The following is a 12,461-nucleotide window of genomic DNA, read 5'->3' on the forward strand; positions in this document are numbered from 1 at the left end:
CAGAGGGCACAAGGAAGCCAAAATTTTATCCATAATGAAAAACCCTATTCCAGGATACAGCTAGAGTGGGAAACACAGTCCCTCTTCTGATGAGATAGGGTCCTGCCTCCTCATGGGGCTGGAGCTGTCCAAGGCCAAGTTATGTGGGTAGTGGTTATTACTGTTACTGAGGGCCTACTATGTGCCAGATACTGTACTGGGTGCTTTACATACATTCGATCTCATTCAATCCTCCTTCCAGCTCTATGAGGTAGGTATTATTATTGTCACTGATTCAGTTGAGAAAATCACCAAAACACAGCTAGCAAAGGAGCAGAACCAAGATTCAGGCTTAGGTTGACTCAGCCTTTACCAGATACATCTTGTCTTCCTCATTCTTCGACAAGCCACCTGTACCTTCCTCTTTTTGTCCAGTCCTCTGAGAATGTGGTCCATGTGGTTTCCTTCCTCTTATGTCCTTAGCACCCAGTGGGTGTGACCTCTGCAGAAGTCACTACGCTTTTGTCCATGGAGGACCTGGGACAAAACTTTGGGAGGGACTGCGGCACTCACCCAGCTGTTGGCCTGAGCCCCCGTTACCGAGAGAAATGAGGTTTTTGCCAAGGACTCCGAGGGGAAATAAATGCTGGGAGTGGACTCAACTCTGGTCGGGACTCAAGCACCCAGCCCTCCCTAAGACATTGTGTGAGCCGGGGCCGGGCCTCCAGACAGCCCCTCCCGCCGCCCCAGCCAGGGTGGTGCTTGTGTGGGAAGGACTTTAAATCCAGCTGCCAGACCCCTGGAAAGGAGAGGCAGAGAGGGCTGGCCACCATGCACGGCTCCCGCAGCCTCCTGGTACTTTTGCTGCCACCACTGCTGATGCTGGTGGCCACCACAGGACCCGCTGGAGCCCTCAGTGATGATGAGAAACGAGAGATGGTGGAGCTGCACAACTTCTACCGTACCCACGTGTCCCCACCAGCCACTGGCATGCTGCAAATGGTAAGTGTGGTCAGGGGCACTCACCTGTCGGGACTGAAGGGGTGCTGGGCAAGGGCCCCCACCAACCCCTCTCATAGACTCACCTCTCAAGTCAGTGACAGATTCCCTGACATTATATAATTCACAGGTCCCCATAAGCAGCCCCATTATACAGATGAGGAAACGGAGGCCCAGCGGGACAGGCTGGTCCCTCCGGGGCTTGCAGGTCACACAGCTGGTACAGCCAGGCCTGAATGCCCCAGTTTCCCACTCCAATAACCCCTTCCAAGCACTTCCTAAAATGCATGTGCCCCTGGGAGGGGAAACCCAGGAAGCTCCTAACATCTTGTTGACAACCGTCTTTCAGGTGCTTTCCAAGGACATGAGAAGAGGAAACAGGGCAGCGGGATGAGTCAGGGCACCTGGAGTAGGAGGGAGGTACTGAGGAAGTTGGGGTGAGCACAGGAAGCAGAAGCAGAAAGAAGCAGAAGCAGTTCAAATTCTGTCTTAGCCACCTATAAGACCCATGATTTCGGGTGAGTCCCTTACTTAACCTAGTAAGGACCCTTGTTTCCTCATCTGTAAAATGGAGTCATAATTGGAGCTACATATACATTAACATGGACTGAATCTCACAGATATAATATTGAGTCGGGGGGGGGGATGAAATACACACACACACACACACACACACGGTAGGATATATTTAAATGAAGTTTTAAAATGTGAAAAATACTTTTGTATACAGGTGGGAACACATGCTGATATGGTAAACATACATGGAATTGCCTACAGATGACAGAAACCAGATTCGGGATAGTGGTTACTTCTGTCAGGGAGGGAGAGTTATCTGATAGACAGGGTTAGGGGCAGGGTGTTTATGATCAGGATTAAAAGAGATAAACTGAGAAATTCATCCCCTTCCTGTCATCCCTGAGGGCCAGACTAGCCCATCCCCTCCAGCCACCCTCAAGTGCCCTAGGGGGTTGATGGTCAGTCCCAGGGAGCCATAGCTGGTGCCCAAAAGCAAGGTCACTCCTGGGGAACATAGCGGTGAGCTTGAGGGTCCCAGACTGCAGTTCTACCAGCTCTGTCCATCTGATGAAGTGACTAGTGGGCCCCTTTACCATCTCAAAGGCCTCCGTTTCCTGATCCATCATGCGGGGATGGCCTCCCTGCCGTGATGATCAGGCAGGATGACCCACGTGAAAGGTCATGGAAGGGCTCTACAGACACACACAGCACCATCATTCAAGCCCTGTTGCCTGGACAACCATGGACCGCAGACAACAAATCAGGAGCCCTGGATGCTGGAACCAGCTCAGCCAGTAGCTCCCTAATGGAGGCCTGGAACGCCTTGTTGGGCCTCAGTTTCCCCATCTGTAGATCCTCGATGCCCTACAGTCTTGCTGGCTGAGCCTGAGGGGCTACACAGGCTGGGAGCTGCTTTGCTGACAGAGGTGGATCTCAGGGGTGGGGCAACATTCTGGGAAGCAGGTCAGATAGTGAGGGGATACGCTGCTGCCTGGTGGGAACAAGGCTCAGGTGCCACCTCCGCAGTGGCACATGCAGAGACTCTGGAGCCAGACGGCCTGGGTTCAAACCTTCACTTGCCATTTATGAGCTGTGTGACCTCAGCCAAGTTACTTAACCTCTCTGCCTCAGCTTCCTCATCTGTAAATTGGGGATGATAGCAATATAACAACTCCCTTGTAGGATGCTTGTAAGGATTAAATGAGTGAATATGTGCAAAGCACTTAGAACAGCATCTGGCAATTAGTAAGTGCTCAGTAAGTGTCTGATTAACAAAAAAGGGAATGGATCCAGGGTGAGGCAGGTGGGAGTTATCATGGACTCTTCTTTCTCCCTCAGCCTCCACGTTTAATCACTTTTACCTCCCAGGAGGTTCAATTTTCCTTGAACTCTATCCCACCCCCCACCCCCCCAATCCATTCGGCACAAGCCAGGTTTAGTCTTTCATTTCTTCTTCCAAGGTTTCCTAGAGCAGCCACTACCTGCTTCCCCAGCCTCTGGCCTCTGCTACCATAACGTATGATCCAACACACAGGCCTGACCCTGACTAAAACCCTGCAGCGGCTCCCAGTGGCTCCCCAGTGCCTCGGGATAAAGCTCCAGCTCCTGGGAAGGCTCTCTCCGTGTCTCTGGCCCCTTCTCACTTCTCCAGCCTTCCACTTTCTCCTTCAGTAACCTGCACAGCTTGTCTTTCTCCAACCAAAACACTGCTTCTCACCTCCCTGCCTTTGCTCAGTACTGCCTTCTGTCAGGATACCTTTCCCCTCTCCACCTGACCAATGCCTCATCTTTTAACACTTAGCTTACTGTCCCCTTCTCCACCCTCAGGCTGAGCTAAATGGCCCTCTTTGGTGCCATTGCATATCTGTCATTTACCACATGGTGGCCCAGTTAATGGTTTATGACAATGTAAACGTGGGCTTCTTGGTCCTTGCTGTGTCCCCAGGGCTGGCACGGTGCCGAGGACTGTTCAATATGAGTGAGTGAGTGAGTGAGCGAGTGAGTGAATAGATTTGCTTTCAGATGGTGACCATGTGGCCAATGTGGGTGGGTGCCATGACTCTTGAAACTCCCCAGGGGTCTCTGGACCACTGAGAAGTCTTAAGAGCCCAAGGAATGACTCTAATAGTGGGACTCCAGGCATCTGGTCAGGATGGAATTGGCAGCCCAGCTTTGTAGAGGAGGCCGTTTTAAGCAGGGCCCTGTCTTGCTCATCAACAGCTGACAAGCGTCTGTTGAGTACCTGCTAGGTGCCAGCGCTGTACCATGCAATGGGGATACATCCCTGCCCTACCCTGGAGGAGCTTGCAGTCTAGTCTGGAGTCCCGCAGGTCATCCCAGCATCCTGATCTGGGTCCCCAGCACCCTGCCCCTTTCCCACTGGCTGTCTCCCACTACTGCCAGAGTTTGAGAGAACCTCAGGGACCAGTGATTCGGGACACACACACACAAAAACCAGAGAGGGAAAGGGATTCACTCAGTCACAGCAGTGGGGCTATCCCAGCGCTGTGTTCCCATTCCCACTCCAGGCAGCCGCTCCTGAGAACCTTGTGTGTGGGGGCAGTGGGTGTGGTCATACAGCCTCCTCTTCTCAGGATCACCCAAGCTTTTGGAGCTTTATGGGCTGTCTGGCTTCCCACAGCTGGATGGGCCCCAGAGGGTGGAGCAAGAGTTGCTGCCAGGCGATCCTTTTCCAGGAGAGTCCAGGACAAAGTTTAATGGGATCCAGGCCTCCCTCCTCAATCCTTTGGTCAGATGCCTTTTAATCCCTCTTCCCACCCACATGGGGCCTGTCCTCCCAGCCAGGGACAGAGAACCTCAGAGGCCCCCTAACCTAAAATGCCCCCTCCTGCTGTCTCACCTGAGGTCCCACTGGAGAACACTGCCTTTGGAATCCAACAGCTCTTTGCGCCACCAAAGCTCTGAAAAGAGGCCTCTCGGTGAGGGTCACACGGAGACACTTAATTTTCTTGGGGAAAGGGGTTGTCAGTTGACAGGAATTGAGAGGATGTACTTGGGAATAGCACTCAGGAGGGAAGGCTGAACCCGGTAAAGCCATGGAGGCTGGGCTATCCCAAGGGGAGAGTGGAAGCTGAGAGGGGGGTGCTGACCCCCAAGTCAGATTTATGGTGAGAGGAATGGCTAAATGAACAACCCCGCCTCTGAACATTTTACTGGACAGCCTGTGATCTTCAGAGCAGCTCAGGCAGCCCTGGGGGCTAGGGAGCACCGCTGCCCACCTTTCTCATGGAAGGATGTTAATATTAACATGTACTCTTCCCAACGTCCTTCGAAACCTCAGAAAGGTTAGGCAATCTGTCCCAAATCACACAGATGGTGAATGGTCCTGAGCTTGGCTAACCCCACGGCCTAGGGCAGCCCCCTCCCATCTCCCCACAGAAATCCACCAGGAGCAGAGACCCGTTCCAGATTATGACCAAAAGTCACTCCGCCAAGGAGGAAAGGGTCTCCTGCCTCCAGAGATCCCCGGGAAACCCTCAACCTTCTTCTTGGCTCAGAATTGTGGGCATCCTCACCTCCTTGTCCACCCCCCCCCAACCCCCGCCTTCATTGAGCCCAATGTGTCCTCACCTCCGTCTGCGACCTGTCCCGCAGAGGTGGGACGAGGAGCTGGCTGCCTTTGCCAAAGCCTACGCGCAGGAGTGTGTTTGGGGTCACAACAAGAAGCGCGGGCGGCGTGGAGAGAACCTGTTCGCCATCACGGATGAGGGCATGAACGTGCCGCTGGCCGTGGAGGAGTGGCACCATGAAAGCGAGTACTACAACTTCAGCACCTCCACCTGCGACCCGGGCCAGATGTGCGGCCACTACACGCAGGTGTGAGGCCCGGCGGGCGGGGCCGCAAGAGCAGTGGGCGGGGCGGGGCGGGGCGGGGCGGAGCCCCCTGTCTTTTCAGCGCCCGGGAGTCCCCTAGTCCGCGCTCTAAGACCCCTCAGATCCTAATAAAAGTTGTCTTTCCACAACAATTAACGGTTGTCCGGGCCTCTGACGAAGTCTGCTTCTCGAACTGACTAAAAACCGTTTTCAGTTTACTCTTTAAGAAATACAATCTGAAAACCTAGGCCGTCCCTCTCTGCCTGCTGGCACTGAAGAGGCTGTTAGGTGTCTCAGAGCGCGTTTCCTGGACGGTCGTTACTGTACTAGACGATCCTGACCGAGTTTTAAGCAGTCCTGTCCTCTCGTGTAAGTTATGCAGGGTTTTTGCTCCAACAGTGAGCGTCCCCCCCGCCCACCTCCCCAACCCCCAACCCCCACACTTTTGTCAACTCTCTCACTGTCCCTCTTTTGTCATTTCTCATGTCTAAGTTGCTGCTTGTAATCTGCTAGGGACCCATAAAATAAGACAATATATAAAACGAAATAAGACAATTTCGTTTGTTTAATTTTTCTTTTGCTTTTAAAAACTACCTGTAAATAAGAGCAAATTGTCACCGAGGGAAGGTCTCAGGGATCCTTCTGAGAGCCTGTCCTGCCTCTCTCTCAGTCACTTTTTGCTTATGTCGGGATTCTCACTGCATTTTGAAAATTTGAGTTTTCAGATAAGAGGTGTAAGGGTGTGTATGTGTGTGGAGGGGGGATTAACATTAGTGTTACTGAATTATTTGTTTCCTCCTCCCAATGCTTATTTGTTGTTCAAATAATAACATGAAGACAATTTTAAAAAAAAGGCAAAGGAAAATGAACCACCATCTTTCCACCCATATCCTCTAATTGGATTTTCCAGTGCCTCTTTTGGGTGGTATTTTTAGTGCTAATCTTTAGGACAGGAAATCCCAACATCATCTACCCAGATCAGGAAGTTGTGAGGGTGCAGCGACCTTCCCTGTCTCCTTCCCTTTGTACCCTGCCACCTCTCACACTCCCCCACCCATCCACCCACCCACGCACCCAAACACACACATCCTCTGCTAGGATTGCTGTCAGGTCAGTGCCCAGCAGGATTGGGTCTGCCCCACCTCCATCCCAGCATTCTCTAGGGCTGAGTGCACATCTGCTCAGGTCATTTCTGCCTGAGAGGTGCTCAATAGTGGTATTGAGGGGACCTTCCACTGATTTAAGCAGAAGGACCCCAATCCTGGGGGGAGAGTGTGCAGAATTAACAGCCAGAGCCAGATCTCACAACAAAATCCAGCCTCAGTTTGAGTGACTATGGGGCAGACTGGACCTAGAAATAGCAAGGTTACTGGTCTCAGCCCGTCATTGTGCACAAATGTTTTGACTTTTTAAATTTTATACTTAAGACAGAACGCCTTCTAGCAGCTAGGAGACCCACACTTAGAGAAGCAGAGCTTGTGATTTGGGGGGAAGTTCTACTTCCCAAATGGCTCCTCCTGTTCCCTTCCTTGGATTTTGCTTGTTGGTGATGGCTAAGATTCTCCCATTTGAGATTAATTCCTTTGGCTATATCCCTTGTTTAAAATGCAAAAGTCCCTAGGAACAGCCCACAGGAAGAATTCATCAGGGTACATCAGAAGGGAAGGTTTTCAGAGGAAGAGAGGCCTGGTGAAATAGTGTGTGTAGTTGGCAGGGGAGAGTAGGCTGTTCAGGACAAATTCCCCCTCCCCCAGCTTACTCCCTCCCCTAAACCCCCTGTTCAGAGCTCTGTCCTGAAGTTGCATGTCCTCAGTGGCTTGGATCTGTATTACAGGCTGTAAGGGTTCCTCCTCTCCTATAGAAGGCTGGTACAGAGAGACACTAGCTAGGGGCGGTCCCACCCAGGCTAAACTGCTGGGTTTGCTCTCCTTCAGGTGGTCTGGGCCAAGACAGAGCGCATTGGCTGTGGCTCCCACTTCTGTGAGAAGCTCCAGGACCTTGAGGAGACGAATATCCATTTGCTGGTTTGCAACTATGAGCCCCCGTGAGTCCGAGGGAGTCTTATGGGTGGGCAGAGCCAAGGAAAGGGCTGAGTAGAGCACAGTCTAAAGAGGTGGGAGGGGGCCATTCTGGAGCCTATGCCCTATACTCTGGGGCGAGCTGTGAAGTCTTGATGGGAGTTTGCTTTCTTCGGTCCAGCAAGTTAGCCGTGGGCAAGTAAGGGCCAATGCGGCACTTCCGGACTAGGTGTGTGTATGAGGGATAGGGTCAGGGGTTTCCAGAGCCCCAAGCATCTTCCTCGCCTCCTGCAGGGGGAACGTGAAGGGACAGAGGCCCTACCAGGAGGGAACTCCGTGTTCCCAATGTCCCTCCGATTACCACTGTGAGAACTCCCTCTGTGGTAAGTCAAGGATGGGGTGGGAGGGAGAGGAAGGGCAGGGAAGGGACGCCCACTGGATGGTCTGGAGTATCTCCCGGCACCCGAGTGGTGCGTGGGCAGGGAAGGGGCCCGGCTGAACGCCACCTCCAGAGGCCCTCAGCAGTCCCACCCCACCCAGGTTCCCAAGTTCGTTTTGCCCTCTTTGCCCAGCCACTGTGGCGCCCTGTCATTCCAAGTAACCGGATTTCAACCCTCCAAGTGGAGGGTAGAGGAGAGTCCCGCGGCTCTCGAGCACCGGGCAAGGTGGGCGTGGTCTGATAGAAAAAGCCCCTGGGGTGGGCGGAGCCGAGTGGTGGGTGTGGCCAGAAGGATTTAAATGGGCGTTAGGAACAGAAATCCAGCTGGAGAAGTCCCCTGAAAAAGTGGAAGTGAGAGTGCAGAGAGAGGAAGACTTGGACAAGGAAGTAGATGGAGCAGCAACTGAGAAGTAACATTTATTATCAATGAGGGACATGTTCGCTGGAGAGGGTGTGTGTATGTGTGTTTACGTGTCTTCGTAGGATATTTGGTCGCCTCACCTTGATTGCTGTGGGGTGAGGGATATGGGGTCCTGCTTGCAGCATTAATGTCAGGCCTTGTGTCTCTTATCAGAACCCAGCAGAGGCCCAGAAGAGGCTCAGGAGTTGCCTCGCCTGGTAACTGAGGCCCCATCTTCCCTGGCAACTGACGCCTCAGGCTCTAGGAAAGGAGCTATCTCTTCTTCCCTAGCAACGGAAACAACATTCTCCTTGGTAACAGAGGTCTCAGGTTCCGTGGCAACCACGGCTCTACCTGCTGTAGAGACCAGTGTCCCATCTTTCTTAGCAACGGAAGGTCCCTCCTCCATGGCAACAGAGGCTCCACCTTCCTTAACGACTGAGGTCCCCTCCTCTTTGGGAACTCACAGCCTGCTCTCCTTGTATGAGACGCCAGCTACCTCCCCCAAACCGACCCATGATCCCATCCTCAAATGGGCAGACAAAGAGGTTCACAGTACACAGATGTCCTCCAGGAGCCCAAGGAGTTCCCTGCACCCAATGATGTTCCTGACAGTGACACAAGGGCCACTACCTAACTCCCAGGAGGAGGGTAAGGCTGAGTTGTCTTCTTCCAGTGAGGAATTGGCCTCAGTCCAGGATGAGCCAAGTGAACTGCAGGCCACATTCGACCACAAGGGGCACACCTTCTCTAAGTCCCTGTCCGACTTCCTTAATATCTCTGCCACGGCTAAAACCCTGGCCTGGAAGTCATTCTTGCCAGGTAAGACCTGTAGTGTCCATCCTCCCTTCCCTCCTGGCTCCAGATTGTCAGCATGTTGCCCCCAGCACGAGCGGTATGAGCATGGCGGGGCATGCACCTCTGAATAGGAGCTTCCTCCCTGGCTGCTGGACCCCCACTTGCATGCTTGGTGGGGTGGGTAGAGCTGTCCACAGGCTGAAGCATACCCTCTCCCCACAGGTGCAGAGGGCTCTAAGATGTCTAAAATCTCCTCTGGGCTGAACCCGGGCCCTGGTCACGTCTGGGGCCCTCTCCTGGGTCTGCTGCTACTGCTTCCCCTGGTGTTGGCTGGAATCTTCTGAAGGGGTCGCCACTCAAAGGCAAGGCCTGGTGGGGGGACCCTGGCCTCCTACTCACTCTGGATTGTATTTCTCCAAGTAAGAGGCCACAGCTTCCTGGGCAGGTCCTGCTCTGTGGCCCAGCAGCCCCCCTTCATCCCAGCTTCTGTGCAGACTCCAGGCCAGTGCCCTCGTGCCCTTAGGAGGCCTGTACAGGACAACCCCTGGCACTACCCCAGGAGTGCTCTGTCTCTGGAGAGTCCCATCCCTCAGCTAACCAGATGGTTCTGAGCAGCGTTCCTGTGGCCACGGTCCTGCTCTTCTAGGGACAGAAGATCTCAGGGCTTCCCAGGAACCCCTTGGCCCCTCCCAGTCTCCTGGCTTCTTCCTGGAGCCTTCTGAGTCCTGAGCTGTTCCCAAGAGTGCCTCCTGCCTCCCCAGGGTGAAGAGGTCAACTATCCTTCTGCCATCTCCCTCACACTGTCCCCTGCCCCTCAAACAATACACTTCCTGGCTGAAGGCCTCTGGAAGGGAAAGGCTTCAGGGCATCCCTCAGCCATGTTGGCCAGCTCAGGTTGCCACGGGACGCCTGCACATAAGGCCCAGACCCCTCCTGCTCCTCCTTTCCCAGTCCATGGGGGTGGGTGGAGATTCTGGGGAGATCCCCACCTGCCTGGCCTGTGGCTGTCTGCCTATGCAAGATAGGGGGTTCTCCCTGAGTGCCTCCCTCCCCATACTTGCTGTGCAGCTTTGAGGGCGGTTGTGAAGAGCATATGGAAAAGCTCCACCTGGGTGGGTTCTATCGGTGGGGCAGGCAGGGGACCAGGGAAGGGAAGCAGCCTGTGACTCCTGAATTAAAAAGTACCCAGAGACTCCATGCTCATGAGGGGTGGGTGACACAGGGGACTCTGGGAGGCCCTGAAGAGGCTTTGACACTCCCCCTACCAACCTGTGGCAACTGTCTGTTCTCCTTTATACTCCCTCCCCCAAATGCACCATGTAGTTCTTTGGGACACCCTTCCTTTCCTTCCTATGAACCTCCTCTGACCCAGCCAAATCTTTAGGTAGCTGGCAGGAAGCGGAAAGAGCCAAGGAAGGCCAAGGGCACTGGGCTGACTGTCCCAGATCCTGGAGTCACCAGTGGGGCTGAGTTGGGTTCAGGGCCCAGGATCAAGGAGTGGCATGCAACCTCTTCTGGGGGTGCTGCCGCCCAGGCCCGTCTGGCACATGAGGTCACAAGGTGGGACTTTGCCAACCCTTGGTGCTTGGAGGAGTCCCCAGAAAGGTTCTGGAGTCCCAGACACTCCCCCAGGAGAGCACAGCAGGACTGTCCAGAAGTGCTGTGGGCCAGGAAAGCACAAGTGCATGTGTGTAGGTGACCGAGGGCAGCTTGGGACCAAGCTGGGGCTGGCGGAGAGAGGCAGAGAGACTTGCCAGGCCCAAGGCAGAGTGTGTGAGCATTTAAACAGGAAAGACCCAAATGAGGCCAGGGCTGTGTGCCTTCCATTTACATACATGCTGTATCGCAATTAAGACGTCACATAACAAAATTCACTCACTCATTTAAAGTGTACCACTCAGTGGATTTTAGTGGATTGACAGGGTGGTACAGCCATCACCATGGTCAATTTGGGAACATTTTCATCACACTCAAAAGAAATCCCATACCTACTAGCAGTCACTTCCCATTTTCCCTCCAACCCCACCCCAGCCCTAAGCAACCACATCTGTTGTTTCTCTGGATCTGCCTATTCTGGACATTTTGTATAAATGGAATCATACAATGTGTGGCCTTCTGTGTCTGGCTTCTTTCATTTAGCATAATTTCAAGGTTCATCCATATTGTAGCATGGAGCAGTACTTCTTTTTTATTGCCAACTAAATATTTCACTGTATGGTATTTTATTCATCCATTCATCAGGTGGTGGATATTTTCACGGTTTCCACTTTTTGGCTATTGTAATAGTGCTGCTATAACATTCATGACCAAGGCTTTGTGTGGACATGTTTTCATTTCTTTTGGTATATACCTAAGAGTAGTGTCACACGGTAACTCTGGATCCCTGTGTAAGTTTAAGGTGTACAGCATGATGGTTTAATTTACATATATTGTGAAATGATTATCACAGGTTTAGCTAACATCCTTTTCATATAGATAATAGGAAAGAAAAAAATGTGATGAGAATTCTTAGGGTTTACTCTATCAAGTTTTCCTATAAATATTACCTACACACCAGTGTTAGCTGTAGTTATGTTGTACATTCCATTCTTAGACGTATTTGTCTTATAACTGGAAGTATGTACCATCTAACCCCCCCCCCCACTCGGGTAACCACAAGTCTGATCTCTTTTTCTATGAGTTTGGGGTTTTTTTTAGATTCCACATACAAGATCATGGAGTGTCATTTTCTGACTTATTTCATTTAGCATAATGCCTTCACAGTCCATCCATGTTGTCACAAATAGGATTTCCTCATCTTTTATGGCTGAAGATTCCATTACACACACACACACACTCACACATATATACCCACATCTTTATCCATTCATCCATGGATGCACACTTAGATTGTTTCCATGTCTTGGCTGTTGTAAATAATGCTGCTATGAACATGGGAGTGCACAGAGCTTTTCAAGTTAAGTGTTTTTGTTTCCTTTGGATATATTCCCAGAAGTGGAATTGCTGGTAGTTCTAATTTTTAATTTTAGGGGGATATGTTTAACATCTTGAGGAACTTGAGGCTATTTTCCAAAGTAGCTGCACAATTTTACATTTGCATCAGCAATGTGTTAGGGTTTTAATTTCTCCACATCTGTCTTTTTGATTACAGCCATTCTAGTGAGTGTGAAATAGCATCTCATTGTGGTTTTGATTTTCGTTTCCCTGATGACTAATGACATCAAACATCTTTTCACGTGCTTATTGGCCACTTATATATCTTCTTCGGAGGAATGTCTATTGAAGTCTTCTGTCCATTTAAAAAAATTGCGGTATTTGTCTTTTTATATTTCGATTGTATGTTCTAGATACAAGTTCCTTATCAGATATATAATTTGCAAACATTTTCTTTCATACTGTGGGTTGTCTTTCAATTTTTCCTGATGATATCCTTTGAACAGTTTTCATTTTAATGATGTCCAATTTATCTAGTTTTTTC

General features: G+C 51.5%; 1 protein-coding gene across 1 annotated transcript; it reads left to right on the top strand.

Annotated features, from left to right (window-relative positions):
• Positions 1-531: 531 nt before the first annotated feature.
• PI16 (peptidase inhibitor 16) lies at positions 532-11,089 on the top strand. Its single transcript, XM_019667473.1, has 6 exons — positions 532-981; positions 5,110-5,331; positions 7,263-7,372; positions 7,641-7,729; positions 8,360-9,007; positions 9,206-11,089. The coding sequence occupies exons 1-6, from the start codon at positions 811-813 to the stop codon at positions 9,325-9,327; spliced, it is 1,362 nt and encodes a 453-aa protein (XP_019523018.1). The 5' UTR covers positions 532-810; the 3' UTR covers positions 9,328-11,089.
• The last annotated feature ends 1,372 nt before the right edge of the window (positions 11,090-12,461 follow it).

The sequence above is a fragment of the Hipposideros armiger genome, unplaced genomic scaffold, assembly GCF_001890085.2.
Source record: "Hipposideros armiger isolate ML-2016 unplaced genomic scaffold, ASM189008v1 scaffold_497, whole genome shotgun sequence".
Taxonomy (NCBI): Eukaryota; Metazoa; Chordata; class Mammalia; order Chiroptera; family Hipposideridae; genus Hipposideros; species Hipposideros armiger.